This window comes from Anomalospiza imberbis, chromosome 36 (genome assembly GCF_031753505.1).
Source record: "Anomalospiza imberbis isolate Cuckoo-Finch-1a 21T00152 chromosome 36, ASM3175350v1, whole genome shotgun sequence".
NCBI lineage: Eukaryota > Metazoa > Chordata > Aves > Passeriformes > Viduidae > Anomalospiza > Anomalospiza imberbis.
The window spans coordinates 1,180,153-1,196,607 of record NC_089716.1 but is presented as its reverse complement, the minus strand read 5'-3'; the positions used below and the strand labels follow the sequence as shown (position 1 = coordinate 1,196,607).

Here is a 16,455-nt window from a genome sequence, read left to right as displayed (position 1 = left end):
GTCCTCATCACACCCGTTCCTTAAATGTTATCTGGCCATGCAGACGGTTTTAGCTACTTCCACAAGTACTTTAAATCAACATTAGCTGTTTCACAAATATCTCTGAGTTATTCTTGTCAGTTAGTTACAAAAATAAAAGCATTAGTTATTATTTCACAACTGCAGCTACTTCTGCAAAAGTTAACATTCTAATGCACAACACGTAGCATCCACTTCAATACTTTGCAAAAGCCAAAACTATAATGTATGTTTTTCACACTGTCCACAAACTAAAATATCATCCATGAATGATGTTCTGAGGATTTGAGCGACACAGGGGACAGCGCACTGGCCACAAAATGCTGACAAATTATACTACAGCAAAAGTAGATAAAAGTGATTACAAACTGTACTGTATCAAAATCGTTGTGATTCGGAATAAGTTGAAGAAGTCAAGACAAAATAGCAAAAGCCACCAACTACATCGTTCTTTATAACAAACCCAGGGCAGGTTTTTCCCTTGCATGGAGCACTTGGGCCTTCCCCGGGCCCCTTCTGCCCTCTTGCAGAGCCAGTGGCATTTTCCACCACCCACAGTTTGTAACCAAGAGTCGGGTGCAGCCGAGAAGGCTCCAAGCGCCTCCTTCCAGGCTGACTCTGCAGATGCCAAGGCTGCTCTGGGCTCTGCCAGGGCTCTGCTGGGGCTCAGCTCTGGGCGAGGCTGGGCCCGCTCTCCCCTCACATTGCTCCGGGCAGCTGAGTCACACAGGGAGAAGGAAGGGACACGTCAAGGGAGTTGAGGTTGAAGAGAGTTTTTATTCAAAAAACTGCCATACCAAACAGGCTTTCATAAGAGCCGTAACAAACAGGCTGTCCTAACTACCTTAACCAACTAGCACTACTAACAACCATAACTAACAAGCATTGCTAACTACCATAACTAACTAGTTCTCCTAACTAACTACTGTAACTAAAATCTGTCCTCCAGTGCTTCATCTCCTCCGCTGCTGCCTCAGTTGCTTTGCTGCGGTGATCAGAGGGGTCAGGCTGGAGAGAGGCTTGGCTGATGATAAAAATGGGTGCTGCCCAAAGGAGAAAAAAGAAAGAAATGAACCGTTACTTTCCAGAGTCAACTTCCTCACAGGCTCTGTTGCAACAGGACAAAGGGAAATGGTCTGAAACTCAGGAGAGGGAAGCAGGCTCAGACTAGATCTGAGGCAGAATTTTTTTTAGCAGGAGAGTGGGGAAGCACTGACAGAAGGTGCCCAGAGATGTGGGAGGTGCCTCCTCCCTGGGAACATCCAAGCTCAGGTCAGGCAGGGCTCTGAGCCACCTGAGCTGCTTGAAGATGGCCCTGCTCGCTGTGGGGCCCCAGGTGCAGATGACCTCGAAAGGCCCCTGCCAAGCCAAACCAGGCGAGGATTCTGCTTGCTTTGTGTGTGGAAAGCAGCGAGACCGGAGACCATCGGAGGGGGCCCCACAAGAAAAGCCCTCCCTGGCGCTGCTGCTTCCCCTGCAGCCGCTTGGCATTCACCTGCAGCAGCTCCTGGGCAGACCAGCGCCGCTCCTCGTCCGGCTCCAGGCTGCACTCGAGGAAGTCCCGCAGCAGAGCCGACAGGCGCCTGGGCTCCTGCAGCTGCGGGGTCCCGTTCTGCCGGATCAGAGCGCGAGCCTGCAGGAAAAGCAAACTCAGCGCTCTGTCAGCTTCCTTCCCACCCACAAGTGCTCACATCGACCCCGGCTTCCCAGCCCCAGCTCCAGGGGCACTTTCCTCCCTGGCAGAGATGCTGCTCACAGCTCATTTTTCTATGCCAACCAAAAAACCCTAACCCTGGTGCTGCCTCAGCCTTTGTAAAGAGCTGGTGCACTTGCTTCACATTTTCAGGTCATCCTCACAGCCAGAAGAGCTGCAACAACGTAAATCCCAAAGCAAATTGTGTCTGGAGACTGCAGAATATGTGTCTGTGTTGAGACTCCAGTCCTCTGGGAATTCCCTTCCCCATGTGCAGAAACCTCCAGCTGCTGCTCCCAGTGCAGGCTCACCCTGTGCTCACAGGCCTCTGCAACCACGGGAGAATTGGCCTCTTACCATGGCCCTCGTTTCCTTGAAGTAAGGAGGTTCTCCTTCCACCATCTCGATGGTCACAATGCCAAAGGACCAGATGTCCACCTTGGGGCCGTAAGGAGAACTGGTGACAACTTCTGGGGCCATCCAGTGAGCAGTGCCCACCATGGAGCTGCGCTGGTCCTGCTCAGGGCTGAGCTGAGCGCTGAGGCCAAAATCAGCTGAGGACAGAAACAAACACTGTCAAAGGCAGCTGGAATGAGGAAACCAAGCACAAAGACTCCCCGCTCTCAGTCTGAGAATGCAGCAGTGATGTCAGCTGGAAAAGTCATCAGGGCTGTAGCCAAGGAAAGATGGAACTGAACTGGACCCTTAAAGAAACCCTCAGCTTTCGTGCAGTTGCTTTTACTGATTCCCTTGCAGCTTTAGATCCCAACTCCTGCCCCTCTGGGAGGGCCATTCCCAGAGCAAAGGCACCCCTGACAGCCTGCTCCTCTCCTGAGCTCTCTGCAGGGGCAGCTGCTCTCAGCTGGCAGCAGGGGCCGGGCAGTGCCCCCAACAGCCCTTGTGGGGCTCTGGCCGTCACTGGGAAGCAGCCCCACAGCTGCACCCCGGGAGCGCCGTGCCTGGCCAGGAACACCCACCCAGCTTGACAGAGCCGTCCATGCCCAGAAGGATGTTGGAGCTCTTCAGATCTCTGTGGATCACCCGGTTCGAATGGAGGAAATGCAGGCCCTGCAGACACTGAGAGAGAACAAGAAACACGAGGGTAAAAACCAATGGCCGGAATATATCACACAAGAAAGGACAGTTTAGAATTCTGCCAGCAGCGACTTTGCTGTGACAGGCCAGGAGTGCAGTGCAGACAAGCTCCAGGCAAACGGTTCAAGGCAAAGCTGAGAACAGCACATCAAATCCAAAACAGACAGAGAGTGCCACAACAGCAGGAAAGAGAACAAGAACAGAGTAGAAGTGCAGTGCTGCTGGCAGGCCGTTCACTGCAGGGGCTCTTTCTTCTCCAGCTCATAAAGACAACAGAGAAACAAAGCCCTGAGCATGGAGCCACTCCTGCTCTCACGCCCTCTTGGGAAGGACCATCGTGTCCAAGGCATGGCAGTCACAGGCAGGATCCCTCACCTCCTGACTGACAGCTGCCATCTCTCCTTCAGCCATGCGTGTCTGTCTGACAACGTCCTGCAAAGTTCCTCCATCCATGTATTCCATCACCAGCCAGAGATCTCCATCGACAAGGAAGCTGGAAGAGGAAAGCAGTGGCATGGAGACCAATGTGCAGCGCTCAATTCCCCCATGGAAAAGCCTGGAGTGGAGTTTTGTTGCCAGGTCACTTGTCAATGAGGACAGAATCCGATGGAGAGACATTCCTGCCAGGCTGCACAGCCCTTGGGATCTGCACAGTCTAAAGGAGGAGACCCCTGTGAGAAAGGAGAGGTCTGAGATGGCAAGCAGGTGAAAAATGCAGTTTAGCAAAGGCCCAGATCAATGTGGAACCACAACACTGGCCCCCAGCTGGTTCAGCTTCTGAACTCATCAGTTCCACCCTTCCCTGCAGAACAAGGCAACACAGCTCCCAGGGTTATCCAGGGGAGGAGGCCGGGCAGCACTTGGGACAAAAGGGGTCAGAAAACCTTTCAGAAAGTCCCTTCAGAAACAGGCAAGGCCAGTGACAAATGGGCAAACGAGGCATTTCTGGGAACAAGAACCTGGTCTTCCTGGCATCTGCAGCAATGGGAAAGGGCTGGGAAGAAGAAGCCAAGGGAAATAATATCTGCTGTGGTTTATCAGCACTTGTTGTAAGACACAGAAAACAGGGTCAGCTTGAAGGGAAAACCAAACCAAAGCTACAAAAGCACACGGAGGGAGCGAACTGCCAGGCTGTTGTTTTGGGAAGAATCTGCTGGGTCAGGCATTTTCAAATCAGGCTACAGACTACGGATGGCAGGAAAGGTTAAGGCAGGGCCCAGGCACAGGATAAGGCCTGAGGCACTCACCTGTCCAAGAAGCTGACAATGTTGGGGTTCTTCTTGTCCTTCAGGAGCAGGAGCTCATTCACAGCTTGTTCCCTGTTCTGCCCTCTCAGACTCATTTTCTTTATGGCCATCTGAAGGGACATTGCAGACCTTTAACTGGAGGAGTCTGTGGCAGGAGGCCGCAGCAAACACGGAGCGAGTCTTTTTGGGGAGACGGAGCCGGGCTGTGCCAAACTGCCTTGGGATGGGACACCAGAGCTCAGCAAGTGCCATTCCCACAGCCCATTGCTCTGCTCGCTGGGGGCTGCTTACAGGACACATGGCCAGAGACATTTGGCCTTGCAGGCTCTGCAGAAATGGCCCCTCAGCTGTCAGCCTCCAAGCTCTAACCACATTCTCTGCACCTACAGTCTTCTCAAATGGCCTCAACACTCTCATTATTGTTCAAACACACTTTGCAAGCAGGAGGTAATTCTGGTTCTGTGCAAACAGAGCAAAACAGCCGGGAACCCTTAAGCAGTTCTATGGAATTGGGTCATGATTTCAGATGCAACTGCTCTGGTTGGGATTGCACAACAAAGCAAACACACACATTCATTGCCCTCCTTGCATTCCTTTGGGCACTTCAGAAGGACCAAGTCTGTCCCAGCTGTGCTCTGCAGGCTGACACGGCTCTGCCTGCAGAGGAGCAGCCTGTGCAGGAAAGCTCTGCTGGCCCCCAAAGCTGCAGCCACAGCTCCCAGCAGAGGGGAGAGCCCTGGAGAGCTGCCAGACGTGCTGGGCGTGTTGACACTAACCTCTCCTCCAGTGGCCCTGTCGAGTCCTTTAGAAACGGTTCCAAAAGCCCTGGAGACAAAACAGCAGAGAAGAAAGAAGCAGCGCTTTAGGCCCTGGCAGTGAAAGCCAGCCCAGACAGGAGATCTCTGCTGCCTGCAGCGTTCACAAACACCTGGGGGCATCGACCCTTCCAACAACAGCGCAGCAGCCACCAGCCCTCTGCCATGCAAGGTGTGCCAGAGAAAACTGAGACCCAACACCAAGGAATTGGGCTGGGGCAAATCCCAAATGTCCACGCTGCACTGCTTTAGTTCAAAACCTGAAGTGAGCAATGGGTGTCTAAAGAACTGGAAAAGAATGCATTCCATCCTTTCCCATTTCCTGCCTAAGACCTGCAGGATCCACAAGGGCCCTGCCATCAGGCAGGTGATGCATTTTCCCCCAGAGTGCATCAGCTCTGTGTCTGTTGCTGAATGTATGGGCTCTACTACCTGTGCTGGAATAGAGCACTTATTAGTTCAGCTCTGGTTTCTGTTTCTAAACCATTAGGTTGTTAATCCTGACCGCAGGATATTTTTTGAAGCAAAATATTTGAAAGAAATCTCCTTGAGAACTGTTTTCTGACAGTCACCAGATGGTGAGTGGCTCTTTTAGGCAATCCAATTCCAGGGACAGAAGATCTTCCAGGTCCTGCTCCTTGCTGCAGGCAGGACACTGCCAGCCTCAGGGGCCTTTGACGGTGCCTTCTGAGCACAGGTATCAATTCTGATCAGGACTGAGGGACAGCAGGATGGCGCCCCAGTGTCTGGAGGTGTTTGGAGCTCTCCTGACTTCTCACTTGATCCTGCACCAGCACAACACCTGGGCCTGCTTGTGCAGAAGTAACTGCCGTGCACTTACCCTTGGCCAATCTGCTCCACTTCCAGGTATTTCTCGGCAGGCTCCGCCAGGCTCACGGTGTTCCCTGAAAGAAACCACGTGGAAGACGCTCCCTCCCAGAGTGAGACCCCGCCTTGCAGCAGAGCCAGAATGCAGCCCCCCTCCCTGGGGCCGTCAGCCCCTTGGTCTCAGCTGGGGAAGGACAAGAAATGACCCTGGCACATTCAGCTGCAGAGCAGCACTGGGTGCAGCTGATGCCGAGACACACACACAGCACCCTGCTCTGGCACACAGGAACACAGCAGACGTACTCAGCTGCATCAGGCACCACTCCCCTCTCCCCTCTGGCTGCAGGGCTGTGCTGCTGTCAGAATGTTCAGCCCAGGATCCCACAGCCGAGGGAGGTTCAGTGTCCTCTTCCCAAGCACAGGGAGCTTCTCTGTTCTCTTCCCAAAATGCTGCAGGTTCGCCATCATCTTTCCAAGACACTAGACGTTCACTGTCCGCTTCCCATGCTGGGAGAAGTTCACCCTCCTCTTCCCAAGCCACAAGATGTCCTCTCTCCTCCTCCCACGCCGGGAGATGTCCACTGTCCTTGTCCCACACCGCGGGAGCCTCGCCGTTGTGTTCCCACAGCGCGGGATGTTCGCCCTCGTCTCCCAGAGCAGCGGGAAGTTCACTGTCATCTCCCGGCACTGAGGGACGTTCACCATCGTCCCCTGGAACAGCGGGAAGCTCACTGCTGCCTTCCTCCTCTTTGGCCTCCTCTTTGGATGCAGAAGGAGCCAGAGGAGGTGCTGGTGCTGCTTTTGTGCCCTGTGGACAGAAAGAATAGGAGAAAACTCCCAGGGATCCCTTTGCTGCTGCAAGAACACTGACAGGAACTTTCCTTCAGCCTCCCAGGTGGGCACTCGGCTGCCACATGCCGAGCTCACAACTTGCTGCACAATTCCAAATGCCAAAGGTTCCTTTCCCACTCACCGAAGGAGGAGCTGCACGGGATCCACTCATGAGGTGCCCTGCAACGGGAGAGGGAACATGAACCAGATGCTGTCAGGAAAAAAAACTGCCTGTGGTGGGAAATGCCCCGGAGCAAGGCAACCCCGAGAGAGCATTTTGCTTTCACAGCGTCCCTCCAGGAGCCACAGTCCCTTCACACAGCAAGAGAACAGCACAAAATACTGGGCTGGGTCAGCTCTTGGCTGGACAGGCAGTTCCAGGCTCTGCTGCCACAGACTCCCCGCTTGAGGGAACAGAACCCCCCAGGGCTCATTGCAAATGCTGTGCACGCCCCGCTGGCTGCAGACACCCCCTTTTCCAGCTGCAGCTGCTGCCAGGAGCTCTCCCAAAGCAATGGTGTCTTCATGGCAATTTGGTTACAAAGTCAGCTCAGGCCCAGAGGAAGAACAGCAAGCACACAGCAAGCCCAAAGCCACAGCACCGAGGGAAAACCTCGACTTACGTGCCAAGTGGGTTAAAAAATACCCCGCATACGCCACAGAGTACAGCGTGCAAACTGCAGCAGCCACGTGCTGGATCATTTTGGCTGCGCTGCACACGTCTGCAGACTGTAGCCCTGCAAGCACAGAAGGACACCCGTCAGGGCTGGGCTGGCTGCTGAGAATGCCTCGGGCAGGAGGATCCTCCGGCAACGAGCAGTGCCCAGAGCCACTCTGGACACTGAGGCCTCCGTGTGCCACAGCAACGGGAACACCTCGGGGACGTGGCAGTGCTCCTGTGACATCACAGCAGCAGCTCACGCAGAAACCGCCTGGAAGGTTCTCCTGTGTCACAAAGGAGCACAAAGAGCCCTCCCAGGGCACAGCCTGTTGCCCAAAGTGTTATAAACGCCAATCACTTGGCTTTTAAAATTTATAAAGGTTTAATAAAAATAAATTGAAAAAAAATTAATACAAGTAAAGTACTAAAGATTAAACAATTAGAGTTAGGACAATTAAAGAGACAATAACAGCAAAAAGTTACAGCCCGGGCTGTGTACCTCTCTCTGGACAAAAGTGAGCCAGGAGAAGGACCCCGATAAAAAAGAATTCCCTCCTTAAGAGGGGTAACGTGTTGCATACACAAATCACTTCATGAATATGCATATATTTATTTAAAACAAGAAGTTCGTCCGGTACGTGTTGAGGAATTCCTGTTAATCCCAGGCGCCTTGAAGTCTAAGTCGAGTTTGGAGAAGTTCGGTTTTTTTGTTGATAAAGAAAGCCATAAATTCCTTTCCTCTGGAAGATTTAGGGGTTTTTGTAATTGTTATCTCTGTGTGAAGAATTTCTTGATTATCTTCTCCTTCTCTTGAGCAAAAAGGATACCACACACACATATTTTCTATTTTAACTACTAAAGCTTAATTTCAATTACAAAACTACATTTACTATATTATTAAAATGTTACTACAGCATAACTTTCCAACCTAGCATAATACATATAGTAAATATCTGCGTAGAGCCATATAATCTGCATTTTTCACACAAAGGATCCAGGAGGAGCTCTGAAAATGCAGCAAACAAGGACACCCCATAGCCCAGCCTGAACACTGAGGAGGAACAAGGACGGCACCAAAGCAGAGCAAACATGACCTTTAGTCACTGACACTTCTGGCTAAAACCAGCAAGCTGTGTTCCATCTGGGATCTTTGTTCTCGTTCTAAAAACAAGCAAGGTTCTCCACTCTAAATATAGAGAAGGCAGGAACTGGGCAGGAGGTGGGATCAAGAAGGAGGAGGAGGAGGGAGAGAGGAAAAGGAGGAGCAGGAAGAGGAGGAGCAGGAGGAGGAAAAGGAGGAGAAACAGGAGGTTCCAGTGCCCCCTGTGGCCGCAGCACCCTTGGCCCCGGGACCATCGCCCCCAGCTCATCCTGCAGGTGAGAGGGGAGGGGGAGCTCATCCCAAATCTGTCGGGGGGTCCCTGAGAGGGTTTTTTTATTGGGGTGTGTTTGGAGCTTGCAGATTGTGGAATTGAGCCCCAAATATCGTCTGGGAGGCCCAAATAAACCCTGGGATGGGTGTTTTTTTTTTTTTTTTTCTGTGTGTGTGTGTGTGTAGGTTTGGATCTTGCAGGACCCCAAAGCTGAGCCCCTTGGGGGGATCTTTGGGAGTCCACGTGGCCATTGCCCAGGGTCACCAGGGGGAGGACATTGGTCCTGGGGACCTCCGGGGGAGCAGAGGAGAGGAACTCCTGGGACCCCCGGAGTGGGGAGAGAACAGAGGGGCGATCCTGGAGCTGGGGGAACCCCAGCTGGCTGGAAAGGGGGGGAGCCTTGAGAGGAGGGACCCCTGGGACCCCTGGGACCTCAAAGTAAATCATCAGGGGAGAAGGGACCCCATGGACCCGCAGAAGCTCTTGGATCATACCTAATCAGGATGTCGGAGAAGGGGGAACCCCTGGAGCCATTGGACCCCCATCACCCCAGGGAAAGGAAACCTCTGGAACGCCAAAAGTGGAGAGATCAGAGATCGGGAAGTCCTGGGAGAGTTGTTTTGGGCTGAACCTTGATATAGTGGAGATTTCCATGGACACAAGACTCCTGCTGAGTTCTAGGGGTGGACTTGGGCAGTGAGGAGCCTCTACTCCAAGGTGCTCCCACCTTGGTTTTCCCCAAAGCAGGATTTGTCATTCCCAGGGTGTGGCTGGATGGAGAAGGAGGAAAAGTCCCGAAGATCCTGCTGGAGGAGGGGCTGCAAACCCAGCCCAGGGAGCTGCAGGGAGGAAAGAGCTCCCCGCCCTGAGCCAGGAAGGTGACCGGAGATCCAGCCGGAGCTCGGAGCTGGTGGAGAAGGCTCATGGCAGGGAGAAGCCTCACAAGTGCTTGGAATGTGGGCAGGGCTTCAGCTGCAGCTCCACCCTGATGGAACACCAGAACACCCACACTGGGGAGAGGCCCTGTGAGTGTGGGGAGTGTGGGGAGAGCTTCAGTGGGACCTCTGACCTCACCAAGCACCACAGGATCCACACTGGGGAACGGCCCTATGAGTGCTTGGAATGTCAGAAGAGCTTCAGGTGGAATTCAGAGATCGTCACTCACCAACACTTCCACACCAGGGAGAGGCCCTGTGAGTGCCCCGAGTGCAGGAAGAGCTTCGTGCTCTGCTCCAGCTCCATCCCCCATGGGAGGATCCACGTTGGATGATCCCCAGTGAGCCCCGTTGGGCAGAGCCCCGGTGACCCCGCTCTGGGTGATCCCGGTTGGGTGGGGGAAGGTGTTGGAGAGATTTCTTTCCCCTCTGCTTGTCCTGGTGTGATTTGGTTGGTAATAAATTCCCTCCCTGTGTACGGGCCGGGTCTGCTGTGCCCGTGCCGGATTTGCTGAGGGATCTCTCCCGCTCCTTGTTCCCAGGCAGGAACCCTCGGTTCCATTTTCTGTCCCTGTGCGGCTGCGGGGGGCAGGGACAGAGCGGCTCTGGGGGGTGCCTGGCATGGGGCCAGCGTCACCCCTCGCCACGGGCACCCCTGAGACCCCGCGCAGCCGGGCACACATTTCTGGGCACAGCTGAGCTCCCAGCTGCGCAGCGCCCCAAGGCTCCCCGTGCCTGGAAAAGCCCCAGCCGGGGCTGCAGCGTCCCGGAACCGCTCAGCCAATCCAAACGCAGCCAAAACGCGCTGCAGCCAATGGGAGCGCGAGGAGTTGAGGAGTCATCGGTTGTGTGGCAGAGCCTCGGCAATCGGTGCCCAAAAGTGCTCGGAGCCAATGAGAGCGCGCGGCGCTGCTGAGCCCGCGCTGCTCCGGACTGGTGCTGCCAGCGCAGCGCGGCCGCTCTGGGGCTGGTGCTCCCTGGGCGGCGCTGGCCATGGGGCGAGTGGCGGCAGCTGGGGCCGTACTGGTGGCACTGGTGGTGCTGGGAGCCCCCCCGGCTGCGGGCGCGGAGCTCTCGGGAGAGCGGGGGGGGCGGGAGGCGGTGGGACAGGGGGGAGAATGGGGAAAAGGGGGCGGTGGGAGCCCGAAATTGCAGGGGCAGGAGGAGGAGGGGACCCCGAAAGGAAGAGCGGGAGGGGCTGAGGATTGGGGACAGGTGAGGAAGGGGTGGGAAAGTGGGGAAAAGGGGAGGGTTGGACCCCAAAACTGAGCGGGAGGGGGGGCTGGGGATTGTTAGAAAAGGGTGGGAAAGGGTGGGAAAGAGGAGAATGGGATCCTAAAAGTGAGTGGGGAAGAGGTTGGAGGTAGAAGGGGAGAGGATGTGGAAGGGCAAATGGGGGAAGGGTGGAAAAGAGGAAGTGGCAGCTCGGGCAGGAGGGATCCATGGGTGCCCTGGGCCACGGGCGGTGTGGAGTGGGGATCCGGGGTGGATCCCGGAGCTCTGGGCGTGCTGGGGGGGCACCCCCGGACCTGTGTCCTGCACACACAGGGGTGTTCCAGTACGTGGGAAAGTCTGAGTGTCACTTCATGAACGGCACGGAGAAGGTGAGGTACCTGAGCAGGTTCATCTACAATCGGGAGCAGTACGCGATGTTCGACTGCGACGTGGGGCACTTTTTGGGGTTCACCCCCTATGGGGAGACAGCAGCCAGGTATTGGAACAGCGACCCAGACGTTATGGAGCAAAAAAGGGCTGCGGCGGACTGGCTGTGCCGGTACAACCACGAGTATCTCAGCCCGTTCCTCACGGAGCGCCGAGGTGAGCGCGGGGCAGAGCGTGTCCCCTCGGGCCCTGCCCTGGCAATGACCCTGGAGCCCCTCAAAACCTCCCTGGAATCGGCCCAGAGCCCTCAGCCCTCCTTGTGCCCATCCCCGAGACCTTGTGTCCCTGCCACTGACCCCCGTGGCTCTCCCAGTCCATCCCAGTCTCTCCCAGTGCCTCCCGGCTGTCCATCTCAGCCTAGCGTGGTGCTGCCGCCTCTCAGCCAATCAGAGCGCGTGTCTCTGATGACTCATCAGTTGCCAGGCAGACCCGCAGCGCCGAGTGCCCCGCACTGGACTCGGCCTCCCAGTGCCGCGCACTTCGTTCCCAGTTCCTCCCAGTGCCGCCCCAGTCCCTCCCAGTCCATTCCCAGTTCACTCCTAGACCTCCATCCTCCCTCCCAGTGCCCCCATCCCCTCCCATCTCTCTGAGTGCCACCCCAGTCCTTCCCAGTCCATTCCCAGTTCATTCCCAGACCTCCATCCTCCCTCCCAGTGCCCCCCATCCCCTCCCATCTCTCTGAGTGCCACCCCAATCCTTCCCAGTCCATTCCCAATCCCTCCCAAGGCCACCCCACCCCTCCCCTCTCTCTCCCAGTTCCCCCCAGCTGATCCCAGTCGGTTCCCGCTCTCTCCCAATGTCCCTCAGCGTGTCCATCTCGCTGGTGCCCTCGAGCTCCCAGCCCGGGGCTGCTCCGTGATGGATTTCTAGCCTGCCCACACCCAGCTGAGGTGGTTCCAGGGCCAGCAGGAGCTCTCTGTGGTGGCCACCGACATGGTCCCCAACAAGGACTGGACCTACCAGCTCCTGGTGCTGTTGGAAACACCCCCCTGGTGCGGGCTCACCTGCAGCTGCCATGTGGAGCACATCAGCCTGGAGCACCCCCTGAGCTGGCATTGGGGCACGGGGGAGGAATTGGGGGCGCTGGGAGAGCCACTGGGATGTGCTGGGAGCAACTGGGAGGGAGTTTGAGACAGCCTGGTTTCAGCTGGGAGAGGGGCTTGGAGGTGTGGAAGGGCTGAGAAGTGGTTTCAAGGATGCTGGGGAGGGTGGGATGGGGTTCTGGGGGCCCTGGTGGACACTGGGAGGGAGTTTGGAGGTGTTGGGTGTGACTGGGAAGGATTGGAGTGAGCCTGGAGGAGCTGGAAGGAGATTGGGGATGGAAAAGCAGAGCTTGGGATGAGGTTGGTTGTGCTGGGAAGAGACATGGAGGGGTCAGGGTGAGTCCTGGTGAGGCTGGGAAGGGACTGGGACAGGGTTTGTGGGTCCTGGGGCGGTGCGAGGCAACTGGAAGGGGGCTGTGGGATCCTGAGAAGGATGGCCAAGGCTGTGGTGGGTCCTGGGGAGGCCGGGAAGGGATCGGGGGAAGGTTTCAGGGGGTTCTGGGTGGGATGGGGGTGACTGGGAAGGTACTTGGAGGTGCTTGGGGTGTCTCTGAGAGGTTTTGGGGGGTCCTTACCCCTGCAGACCCCCCAGAGATGCCACTGGATGCCGCCCGCAGCAAGATGCTGTCAGGGATCAGGGGCTCCGAGTTGGGCTTCATCTTCCTGGCGCTGGGGCTGTCTTCTAGGAGCGTGTGTGCTCCTTCCCTGGGGCCCCCAGCCCGGTGTCACCCCCTTTTCTCTGCCCACAGAGCTCCTGAGCCGCCGCCGGCCGCAGCCCCTCCCCGTGGTCTCGGGCCCGGCCGCGACCCCCCGCTTCATCCCCACGCTGATTTTGGGGGGGTCGTGTGTCCCCCCAACCCTGCTGTCACTCTGCCCCTGCCCGCCTGCTCCCAGTCTTCCCAGTAAAGCTTCCCAGTTAAACCCAGCCCAGGTTATGGGGGGCAGTGGGGAGGGACTTGGGGGGACCCCACGCGGGGGCCGGGACTGGGCAGGGAGGGTGGGGTCCAGGTGGGGAACACTGGGTGCTGCGGGTCTGCCCGGCAACTGGTGAGTCATCAGACCCGCTCGCTCTGATTGGCTGACTCTTGTCCATCGCGTTCTCTCATTGGCTGAGGAGAGGCCCGGGACTGGAGAGAAGCAACGGCAGAGATCCCGCCCCGAGCACCGGCACGGGGACAACAGACCCAGCCTGGGCACACGGAGGGAATTTATTACCAACCAAACACAGCAGCACAAGCAGAAGGGAAAGAAATCCCTCCAACACCTTCCCCCCACCCAACGGGGATCACCCACAACAGGGCTTATCCACGATGGAGAGACGGGGACAGCTGAGTTTAGACCAGAAGCCAATTTCATTGAGGGTACCAGGTGTTTATACAGGGTTTTATTTGTGTGGTGCACAGATAGGGCTCGATGTTTGCTAACAATTTTCCATTAGTTACACATTCTTCATGACATCACGGCACCTGGGAACATTATCTTATCACAAAGTCTCACAACAGGTTGCTTGGTCACTTCTTGCCCAGGGAGACTTAAACTGTGTCTGTGTCTCCCACAGTTGCTGCTCAGTCAGGCCTCAGATATCGGCCCCTTTATCAGCTCCATTGTTTTCCTCTCTGTTTTATTCCCCATTCGGGGGCACCAGGGCTCTGCCCAACGGGGGTCACTGGGGATCATCCAGCCCGGATCCTCCCATGGGGGATGGAGCTGGAGCAGCGCACAAAGCTCTGCCCTCACTCGGGGCACTCACAGGGTGAGTGGTGCCTCCGTTGGTGTTTGGTCAGGTATGAGCTCCTGGAGAAGCTCTTCCCACACTCCCCACACTCGTAGGGCCTCTCCCCGCTGTGGATGCGCCGGTGCACGGTGAGGTGGGAGTTGCGGTTGAAGCCCTTCCCGCAGTCGGGGCAGCGGAAGGGCCTCTCCTCTGTGTGAATCCGCTCATGTTTTAGGAGAGTGGAGCTGGTCTTAAACCTCTTCCCACACTGGGGACACTCATAGGGCCTCTCCCCGGTGTGGATGCGCTGGTGTCTTCTCAGGAAAGAGCTCCACCCAAAGCTCTTCCCACATTCCAAGCACTCATAGGGCCGTTCCCCAGTGTGGATCACCTGGTGCTGGCTCAGGCCAGAGCTGTCACTGAAGCTTTTCCCACAATTCCCACACTCATAGGGCCGTTCCCCAGTGTGGATTCTCTGGTGCTGGAGCAGGTTGGAGCTGAGGCTGAATCCCAGCCCACATTCCAAGCAGGTGTAGGGCCTTTCCCCAGTGTGGATCACCTGGTGCCGGATCAGGTCAGAGCTATGCCTGAAACCCTTCCCACACTCCCCACACTTGTAGGGCCGTTCCCCAGTGTGAATCCTCTGGTGCTGGATCACGTTGGAGCTCTGGCTGAATCCCTTCCCACACTCCCCACACTCGTAGGGCCGTTCCCCAGTGTGGATCCTCTGGTGCTGGATTAGGTGGGAGGTCCGACTGAAGCACTGCCCACATTCCAAGCACTTGTGAGGCTTCTCCACCAGCTTTGGGCTCCGGCTGGATCTCTGTCCGCCCTCTTGGCTCAGGGGGGCTCTTTCCTCCCCGCAGCTCCCTGGGCTGGGTTTGCAGCCCCTCCTCCTGCAGGATCTTCGGGGCTTTTCCTCCTCCTCCATCCAGCCACACCCTGGAATGAAAAATCCTGGTTTGGGGAAAAAACAAAAGGAGAGCACCTTGGACTGGAGGTTACTCCCTGCCCTACTTCATCTCAGGAAGTCATTGGGAATCTTGTGTCTGTGAGAACCTCCAAAAAACCAAGATTCACCCCAGATATCCTGCAAACTTCAAGACACGGATCAAAAACACCCCAAACCTCATAATTCAGCAAAAATCAAAACCTTCTCCAAAAGATAAAGATTCAGCTGCCACATAAAACCAAAGCACCAACATTTAGCCCAAGCAAGCTCAGAAACACCAAGATTCACCCCGTGAAAATCCTGGATCCCCCTCCACAGTCACCTGCTGCATGTGGGGGGAGCAGCGCTCCTGGGGCTGGGGGGAGGCTGCAGACACAGGGAGGGGTGGAACCTTGTGCTGCTTCCTGTTTCTGCTCCTCCTCCTGTGACTCTGCTCTTCCTCACACTCCTCTTCCTCCTGATATTCCTCCTTCTCCTGCACAATCCCAACTTCTCCTGCCACATTCATCCTTTGACCATTTTGTTCCTCAACGCTGCTTCTCCTTCCCTTCTCCTCCTGCCCCCAGGCCCAGCACCCACTGCCGGCTCCCTCTTCCCCCCAGACCCACAGCATCCCAGCGCAGGGGCAGGGATGGAGCTGGGGCAGGTCGGGCTGGGGCAGCGCTGGGCTCTCGGCCGCTTCCGCCCGCACTCGGTCCCCACTGCAGCCGCTCCCGCCAGGACAGCGCGGGGGGGCCCGGCCTTGGCGCTGCCCCACTCCCACCTCCCCAAATTCCCCTCGCGGGGGCGATGGGGCCGAGGGGGGGGCGCAGGTGGGCTCCAGGTGGGGAACGCTGGGAGCTGCGAGTCTGCCTGGCAACTGGTGAGTCATCAGCGCCGTGCGCTCTGATTGGCTGAGCTCTGCCTGAGGGCTGGGGCTGCAGCAAAGAGGGGACACCCTGCTCCAGGGGGGATGTCCCGAAAACGGGGGACCCCCATGAAAGGAACAAGAGGAAAGTGTCTTTACAAACAGATGCTGTGAATCTGCTCCGAGATACGGCCAGGCACCTGTGCATAAGGAAGTGACAGGAGAAGCCATCGGTTTCAGGACATGTTATCAATTGATGACACAGACTGCTGCTCAGCCGAGGTCCTGCTCAATTCATGAACTTCCCGAAGAACAACAAAGACTTAACAGAGCCAGGAATATCGTTTGTTATATAAAAGCAGGGAGCAAATTACAGGGGCATGTAGTAGGTGGATTGGGAAGTCTGCACCTCTCAAGTACTTCAGCCAGTGGGGAAAGGGAGAGGGAGATGTGGCCAGGAGAACTGGGATGAAAAGGAGGCTGTGTCCTCCAACAACTGCAGAGATCCCATGGGGAATGTCCCATGGCCTCTCCCATTTCTAGGAATGAAATTACTTTTACAGGACTCCTCTGTCTGCTTTGTGGACAGAAACCTCTGCTGATGTCAATTTTTCCGCACACCCTGGGCCTCATCCGGAATTCCTTCCACCATCTGGGGCGGTGGGCAGGGAGTGCAGCTGGAGGTGTCTCACCCACTTTGGGTGATCGGCTCCCTTGGCTGGCGGCGGCACCGGGGATCGA

At 56.4% G+C, this 16,455-nt stretch overlaps 3 protein-coding genes and 1 pseudogene across 3 annotated transcripts in view; 3 read left to right on the top strand and 1 right to left on the bottom strand.

Annotated features, from left to right (window-relative positions):
* LOC137464097 (zinc finger protein 3-like) overlaps nucleotides 1–9,866 on the top strand; it is a 208,821-nt gene extending 198,955 nt beyond the window's left edge. The window contains exon 3 of the mRNA XM_068175405.1: nucleotides 9,750–9,866. The gene's annotated coding sequence lies outside the window, so the exon portion shown is untranslated. The remainder of the gene's footprint in view (nucleotides 1–9,749) is intronic.
* LOC137464098 (uncharacterized) overlaps nucleotides 1–16,455 on the top strand; it is a 1,364,046-nt pseudogene that overhangs the window by 175,298 nt on the left and 1,172,293 nt on the right.
* LOC137464092 (zinc finger protein 436-like) lies at nucleotides 10,273–14,846 on the bottom strand. Its single transcript, XM_068175401.1, has 3 exons — nucleotides 14,017–14,846; nucleotides 11,043–11,068; nucleotides 10,273–10,301 (listed from the first exon to the last, which is right to left on the bottom strand). Exons 1-3 carry the CDS (start codon nucleotides 14,844–14,846, stop codon nucleotides 10,273–10,275), a joined length of 885 nt encoding a protein of 294 aa, XP_068031502.1.
* On the top strand, nucleotides 11,083–12,017 carry LOC137464112 (H-2 class II histocompatibility antigen, I-E beta chain-like). Its single transcript, XM_068175420.1, has 3 exons — nucleotides 11,083–11,314; nucleotides 11,659–11,668; nucleotides 11,966–12,017. The coding sequence occupies exons 1-3, from the start codon at nucleotides 11,083–11,085 to the stop codon at nucleotides 12,015–12,017; spliced, it is 294 nt and encodes a 97-aa protein (XP_068031521.1).

Coding starts and splice junctions, on each gene's coding strand:
- LOC137464112 (XM_068175420.1), top strand. CDS start 11,083: ATGAACGGCACGGAGAAGGTGAGGTACCTGAGCAGGTTCATCTACAAT.
- LOC137464092 (XM_068175401.1), bottom strand. CDS start 14,846: ATGGAGGAGGAGGAAAAGCCCCGAAGATCCTGCAGGAGGAGGGGCTGC. Junction 11,069..14,016: donor AGGCCCTACGAGTGTGGGGA/GTGTGGGAAGAG, acceptor AGTGACACTCAG/ACTTTCCCACGTACTGGAAC. Junction 10,302..11,042: donor CCACGTACTGGAACACCCCT/GTGTGTGCAGGA, acceptor CATTGGCTGCAG/CGCGTTTTGGCTGCGTTTGG.